General features: G+C 37.1%; 1 protein-coding gene across 2 annotated transcripts in view; it reads right to left on the bottom strand.

Moving 5' to 3' along the window:
• LOC138705018 (growth hormone-regulated TBC protein 1-like) overlaps window positions 1–7,649 on the bottom strand; it is a 79,442-nt gene that overhangs the window by 12,771 nt on the left and 59,022 nt on the right. For both annotated transcript variants that reach the window (XM_069833559.1, XM_069833558.1), the window contains exon 8: window positions 1–5,628. This exon is cut by the window's left edge and continues 12,771 nt beyond it. Coding sequence is in view for 1 of the 2 variants with exons in the window: in XM_069833558.1 (XP_069689659.1) it covers window positions 5,603–5,628 (26 nt within the window). In the remaining variant the exon portion in view is untranslated. The remainder of the gene's footprint in view (window positions 5,629–7,649) is intronic.

The raw sequence follows: 7,649 nt of genomic DNA, 5'->3' as shown, positions 1-7,649 counted from the left end.
CTTTTTATACTCTTTTGAGACGCGAAAGTGATGAATTACTCCCATGTCTCTTGATTGCCAGAAGAATCATAATCTTTTGCCGAGAGTACTAGATCAAACAGCCTATTATAGTCATCAGTTATGTCAATCAAATTTTACTGTAATGAAAGGGCATTCAAAAGCTCCACTCAATATTAATACCGAATTCACGTCTCACTGGAATGAATCAGAATTTTTAAAGAGCTCAAATGCAATTTCATTTGCTGTGTACCATACTCTTTGCAATACAGACTTCCATAATACTACAACTTTGAGATTGTCTGCTGACAGGTGTGGGGGCCAGAACATGGACACTACTATGATGACCATGCTGTCTTCTAAATTCTGGTCCAACAAACAATGAAACAAATGCGCTGATTTTTTCCATTGTCAGTCACTTGTTCCTTTCCCTGGATAGAGTTTTTGCTAGAATCCAGAAAGCTCCCATGAAGTAATTGTAGAATTGAATAAATATGTTGAAATCTTTTTTCTGAACACGGAAGTTCTTTTCATCTGGAGAGACAGTGCACAGTTCATGACTGGAAATCAATGGCTGAAGAAATCATAAGACCAGCAGGACAGTGGCATTTTAAGTTTGCTTCTTCAAAGCGGCTTTCACATCAGGGAAATAAGAACAAAAATAGCATTACAGTATCGGGTGAATTGCATTTCAGGTCAGATTATGGAGTCAATAAAAGTGTATTGAAGAGAGGCAAAAGTCTGAAAAGTGTATTACCAGATGTTATTGATGTTGTTGGCAAGATATTAGACATTTTGGAGCCGACTGGAAAAGCATCAAATCCCTTGCATTCTATAAAAATGTTTTTAAGCACAGTAACAATGAAAATGTTGACGATAGTGCTAATGAAGAATGCTGTGCAATCATGGTAGAAAACACTGACATCGCATACAACTCTAATACATCTCTCTGCAAAGCAGCTAAACTGACAAACATATACTTGTAACTTAAAGATATTATATTAAAGTATTCTGAACACTTTAAACATTTTTTATTCAGTTGTAAGAAAAAAAGCAGTCATCTCTGCTTGGATTAGATCCAAAACTGGCCAGCTTACAATGGTTGATTCTAAAACCAGTCATGTGTAAATGTAACATTAAATAAATAATCCAAGAAGGAATGATGTTTGATTGTAATAGTAATGTCTATGGAAAATATTTTTTAACTATTTTTAATGACATAGTCTATTTTTCATAATACAATCAGGAATAGCTTTTCTATCTATACTGAAAATGCTACAAAATGCAGATGGCCGGTTTTGGAACTAGAGAATTCATATAATTATATTATTGTACCATACAGGAATGAAGGCAGTCGTGTTTAGGTCATTTCTGCTCATCTATATCATGAGATTTCAGAGAGCCAATCACTTCAGTTAATTCAAATGAGGTAGAGGTACTGTGTGTGTTGTGTGATATTTTTATAGAAGAAGTTAATGTAAATTATTTTGTAATTATTATTCATTTAATAACCAAATACACGAGTTCTATATTCCATTCAAGCATGGGAAGTGATCTTGGTAAGCACAAACAGGCCAGAGAGATGATTTGCAAAGTATTCTGCTACTTTGAACGTGAGACAGAAGAGCATGTGGAATTCCACCAAATTGTCAGAGTTTGAATAAGAACTGCAGAGACATGTGGTGTAGGACTTAGAACTGTACAACATATCATTAATGAAAGCAAAAATTCGTTAAACACAAGTTGTTCTGCTGTACTTAAACATCATACCCATACTGAACCTATTTCTGAGTTGGACAACTTTAATAAAAACATGTTAAGCTGCACAATATTCGATATGAATACTGTCAGAGAATTTCTCATGGCAGAAAAATTAGTTAAAGAAATGAAGGAAAAACAGGAGTTTGTGGGCAACGTGTTCCCTATGTTAAGAATTTTGAAGGATCTCGGTTTTTAAAATGTGTAGCAATGGCAGGAAATTTATTATGGAGCAGATCAATATTGCCACTGCCAAAGCTAATTTTCTAAAGAAAATTCACGAAGTTCAGGAGGTAGAAAATACCTTACTTACAAATAGCTTTTAGAGAACCCAGAGGTTCATCGTCGCCCTCACATAAGCCCACTATTGGTCCCTATCCTGTGGAAGATCAATTCAGTCCCTAGCATCATATCCCAACTCTCTCAAATCCATTTTAATATTATCTTCCCATCTATGTCCCAGCCTCCCCAAAAGTCTTTTTTCCTCTGGTCTCCCAACTAACACTATATGCATTTCTGGATTCATCCATACATGCTACATGCCCTGTCTATCTCAAACGTCTGGATTTAATGGTCCTAATAGAAAATACCAATATATTTTTTTTAAGATGAGATGTACAGAAAGCAAAACCATACAAAACAATGTTGCTCGGTTATGAGTAATGGTTCTGGTGCTCTAAAAATACCCACGGGTCAAGGGGGCTGGTTCTGCTGCTACTGGCTTTATCCCTCAGAGCAAGGTACATTTTAAATGTAAAAACAAGAATGCTGGCTCTAATTATTTATCACTGTGAAATGTACAGAACAACTTTCGAAAAGTGTTATGTTTAGAATTTTCTACCGTATCTCCCACCTGCTTCACACATTGTAATGGATGATGCCTTCTACCACTTCACACTAAGGGGCAAGCCACCTATAACAAGTAGTAAGAAAGCCGAAATAAGGACTTGCTGTCTGAAAAAAATATTCAGTTCGAGAAAACGGAAAATCGTAATGAACTGTGAATGAAAGTGAAAGCTAACAGGTCAGCAAAAATATATGAATTCGACTCCATTGGCCAAGAAAAAGGACATTACATTATCCAACTTCCTGCCTACCATTGTCAATATAACGATTCAGAACTTATATGGACGCAACTAAAAGGGTATGTGGCAGAAAGAAACACAACATTTAAAATAGCAGAAACAGAGAAGTTGGTTCAAGAGGCCACACACAAAATTTCTGTTTCTGCATGGGAAAGTTGTGTGCGTCATGCAGCAAATATTTAAGAAGAAAATTACAATAGAAAATTCCATTTAGATACTGCCTTGGAGCTCAATGTTATCAACCTGCAAGACAGACAATTATTAACAGCAACAGGTAAGCTGAAAAATTTACTATATTTCATACCATCCTGATACAATATCACTGGTTCATTGTTAATGAAATACATGTTTAACAGTTATAAAATCCTGGTTAATAATAAATTAAGAAAATAACTTGTAATATAAAGACGGAAACTGAAGTAATTCATATGTTGTGATTTCCATTTTGTCCCATATTAACTGACATTACAATGTTGTATGTATGTAGCATTTTACTCATGACATACAACTTTTCAACACTGAATAAGACGTGATTATGAAACATCTCACTTTATATAGTACCTATCTTTGTCTACTACAGTGCTGTGTAACATCCACCATCGATCATGCCATTTACAATAGTGATGCAGAAGCATTAGCTACAAAAGTACCGTAAATGTAAAGATAGAATTTCAAGTTGCATGATTTATAACCTCTGGAAGTTCTTATAAACAAATCCCAAATAAAAAAAATCACAACACAATTTTATCTATACCCAGGTCATTGTAACTTTGCACTTGACAGTTGTTGAGTTGGCAACCTTTCCTATAAAAAGTTGAACACTGCGTAGTAATCTTCTGAACCAATCAGAACAGTATTTTCTAGCAGCTGCTCCTGCTAATATGTGAAGCACTGCTGTGTTGTCGGTTTGTTACATTGTGTTACGACCATGTGCGTAATTTTTGTGTTAGTGTTATGAAGTTATAAATAATTGGTACCACTGCTGTGAAATGTCACAAAAAAAAAAAGACGTCGTTCAGAAGAGGGGGAGAGGGGGAGGGGGAGAGGGAGAGGGAGAGGGAGAGGGAGAGAGAGAGAGAGAGAGAGTGTGTGTGTGTGTGTGTGTGTGCGCGCGCGCGCGAGCCTTTTTCACAGTTACATGGCTGAGAGAGAGAGAGAGAGAGAGAGAGAGAGAGTGTGTGTGTGTGCGTGTGTGTGTGTGTGCGCGCGCGCGCGCGAGCCTTTGTCACAGTTACATGGCTGATCTGTTCCATCTCGTATCTATAATAGATTGTTTCTGTGACAGACTGGGACACTGTTTGGCTGTGAATGGTTCTCATTTTGAGCATCTGTTGTCAAGTTTAGTTAGTGATAGTGCTTCTAATTAATCATACATAAAATTTAATGGGGATTCGGCATATGTAAATTTTAATATATGGTGCCATTTAAAAAAATAAAGTTCACTGTCACATCCTGTTTGGCTGAATAAATAACTTTTCCTGAACACTGGTATCATATTGTATGGTTTATCTCCAACAGCAGCTTTTATATAAGACTTTATATATAGTGTTAAGAAGTATGGAATATTACTCATAACTTCTTAAATTTTAATTTCACAAAAAAAGCCTTATACAAAAGCTGTTGGAGATAAAAAAAAAACGCACACGCACACGCACACACACACACACGGTGATTCAAAAGTCTCTTGACATTTTATGGAAAATGGCATGCAATTACAAAAGTTCCTGCACTTCTGAAACATACTATACCAAAGACTACATTTAGTGTATTTCAATGAGGTTGCCCTCTATGTCTAGGCAGAGCCTCCCATAGACTGGAACACTTCGTTCAGCATAGCGGGCATGATCTTGTCTGCTGCTGCAGTTATTCGCTGTCCTAATTGTTGTAGGGTGTCGACACGTGTTCGATACACCTTAGATTTAATGAACCCCCAGGCGAAAAAGTCTAAGGGCGTCAGGTCTGGAGAGCAGGACGCCCAAATTCTCAGTGAGCCACGACTATCCACCTATTGGCAAAGTGTTCATTGAGGTATTCTCTTACAATTAAGGCAAATGGGGTGGTGCGCGATCTTGCTGGGAAACAATGGTGTATGTTATTCCATCCTGTTCCAGCTGCGGTACCAAGAAGTGTTGTAGCATATCAAGGTAGGTATTCCCTGTAATTGTTCACTCTGCAACCATAAACCATCTTCGTCATCCCCCATCTAGACATTTATCTTCGGAGAGTCCCATTGCCACTTTTGGATCACGTTTGGCTGTTCTTCTGCTCAAATCCTACAATTGTGCCTGTTCACGTGACCACATGTATGGAATGTTGCTTCATCACTGAACAGCACATTGTTCATCAGGTTTTATTCTCGACTGCATGTAACAAGTCAAAACACATTGCTTGTCGAGCTGCAAAATCCTCAGGTTCAAGCTTGTGCAGTATCTGGATGTGATAAGGGCGTTTCTTCAAGATACAGCGTAAGGTACGCCATACAGTGCTTTGTGAAACATCAAGCTCCTTGCTCAGTCTCCTGATCGAAGTGGTGAGACTCCGTGTGATGGCATCCTGTATGGCTTGCACTGTCTGTGATGTTGTAGCCGGTCTCCCCGAAAGTTCCTCATCCATAAAATTCCCAGTTCGTTCGAATTTGTTTACCAGATCTCTGATAGCATGCCTGCTAGGCCCTGGTTTCCTGAATCTTCTCTCGAAATCTTGCTGGACCTGTTCGTAGGTCATTCCACGTACTCGAGCTCGAACAACTGCTATTCTTTCTTTTATGGTGAGCATTCTTTCCAATTATCTACAAAAAGAAATCCATGCATTGGCGATATCAAGAAAATGTCAAGAGACTTTTTATATAATATACAGTAGCAAAGTGTGACAAAAATTTTTAGGTAAGCTGGGCTGAAGGCATGGTTCGGAAATAGTGATATGTATTTATATAATAGACTAGTAACAGTATTCATAACATTATTATTATTATTATAGAGGTGATGTTCAGAGACCAGCATGTCTTTCTGACATTAAACACACGACAAGTATGCACTGCAAATTATCAGATGGACACAGTCCCTGAACACGAGCTTCATGCTGTAGGGAAACAGAAGCAAAGGAAGCTGACTACTATACTTACAATTAAATACAATCCATCCTGTCTTTAGTGGTTCCAAGACCATCACAGTTGGCTAAGATTTCTTATATATCAATTCCAGATATCTGTTTTTCATTTCTGAAAAAATGTCTAATACTCGTTCTTTGAACACAACATCTTGAGAACACTAGCTAGAAAGCTCCCTTTCAACTGAAATTGTAGCTAGATTGGATAACTTATTGTATGTCATGGAATTTCGGAGATAGTTTTTAATACTTTTTATGTGCTCACTGAACGTTCTGTAGTAGTTGAACTTACTGGAATGCTGAGAATTAGCTGAAGCAACTTTACTGTCTGCTCATATACTGTTTCGAGTTCATTATCTACTGTGAAAGCCAATAATTCAATGAAGGATTTGTCCTTATCTTTTCCGGAACTGTAGATATTAGCCAGTTCATTTTGTAGTGCTACAAAGTTAAACTCATTAGGATAGTATTTTTAAGTTCTGAAACTGAATACCAGGAAATGTTTCTTTGAACTGGGAAAATCTTTTATGGTTTAGAGTTCTACAAATGAAATTTCATCGAAATTGATGAATCATTCATCTAACTAGATTATGATGGAATCAAGAATTTCAAATGCAACACGTTTGTGAGTTTCAACAAAATGCTTGGGTTGGAAGTCTTCCTGGTTGTTTGTGTTCAACTGCATACTCTCTTGAAGACACTCATGTAATACTTTGTCTGACCATAGAGATGAAATGTTTGATTTGACCATTCTGATTTCATTTATGCATAAGTTTACATCACTTGTGCACTTAGTTTGAAAAACATTGAAGATAAAAATCTTATTGAAAAGACACAAGATAAATATGAACATTAAAGAATCCAAAATTCTCAGAAGTCCTATTGCAATTCCAATGTGTTTGTACTGGATGCGGTAGCTGAAACCCAAGTTGTCGAAGCAGTTCTGCACGGAAAGAAGCTCTACTGAAGAAGGAATGAGGTTGCTGATGAAAAGTTTAAATTCTTTAATTGTTTTGGCACTGTGTAATGGAACCAAATTCAGCTGATGCGCATAACAATGTACAAAAATTTCTCTGGTGTACTTTCGGCGTATAATGGCTTGCACCCCACCATGATGTCCTGACATAACTGAAGTACTGTTGTATATCTGGCAAACAAGTTTCTCCTCCATATTGTATTTTTCTAGGACGGTGATGATTTTTTTTGACAGCCTCTCGGCAGTTTTATCAGCTGAAACATCATAAAATCCCTTCAAAAAAAAAAAAAGTTCTCTGATACTTCTACCATGAACATATCTGGCAATGATACTGAATTGTGCTTTTACAGAAACGTCAGTTGTCTCATCAGTCTGAATTGACACAGAAGTTGCATCATTAATTTCCTTCTGAATGTTCTCATTGATGGCAATAGTGACTGATTCGATTAAATCGTTCTGAACATCTGAAGATGTACCCTAAATACTGTGCTACTTTCCAAATGTCTTTCATTAATCCCTCCTCAATAGCCAGCAGATTTAGAGTTTCTAAATAATTCCCTTTATTGAGAGAATCTATGCTCTCATTGTGTCCCCTGAAAGCTTATTCTTGCTCTCCTAAATGACACACATCAATGAGGCAGCCTATAATTTTTCAATTACGCAAAACATTGTTGTTGTGTCTCTCAGCTTCAAGATGGGCACTTTCTGAAACGTAATGATCGATTCTG

This window comes from Periplaneta americana, chromosome 8 (genome assembly GCF_040183065.1).
Source record: "Periplaneta americana isolate PAMFEO1 chromosome 8, P.americana_PAMFEO1_priV1, whole genome shotgun sequence".
Classification (NCBI taxonomy): Eukaryota; Metazoa; Arthropoda; class Insecta; order Blattodea; family Blattidae; genus Periplaneta; species Periplaneta americana.
This window is presented reverse-complemented; position numbering and strand designations above follow the sequence as displayed.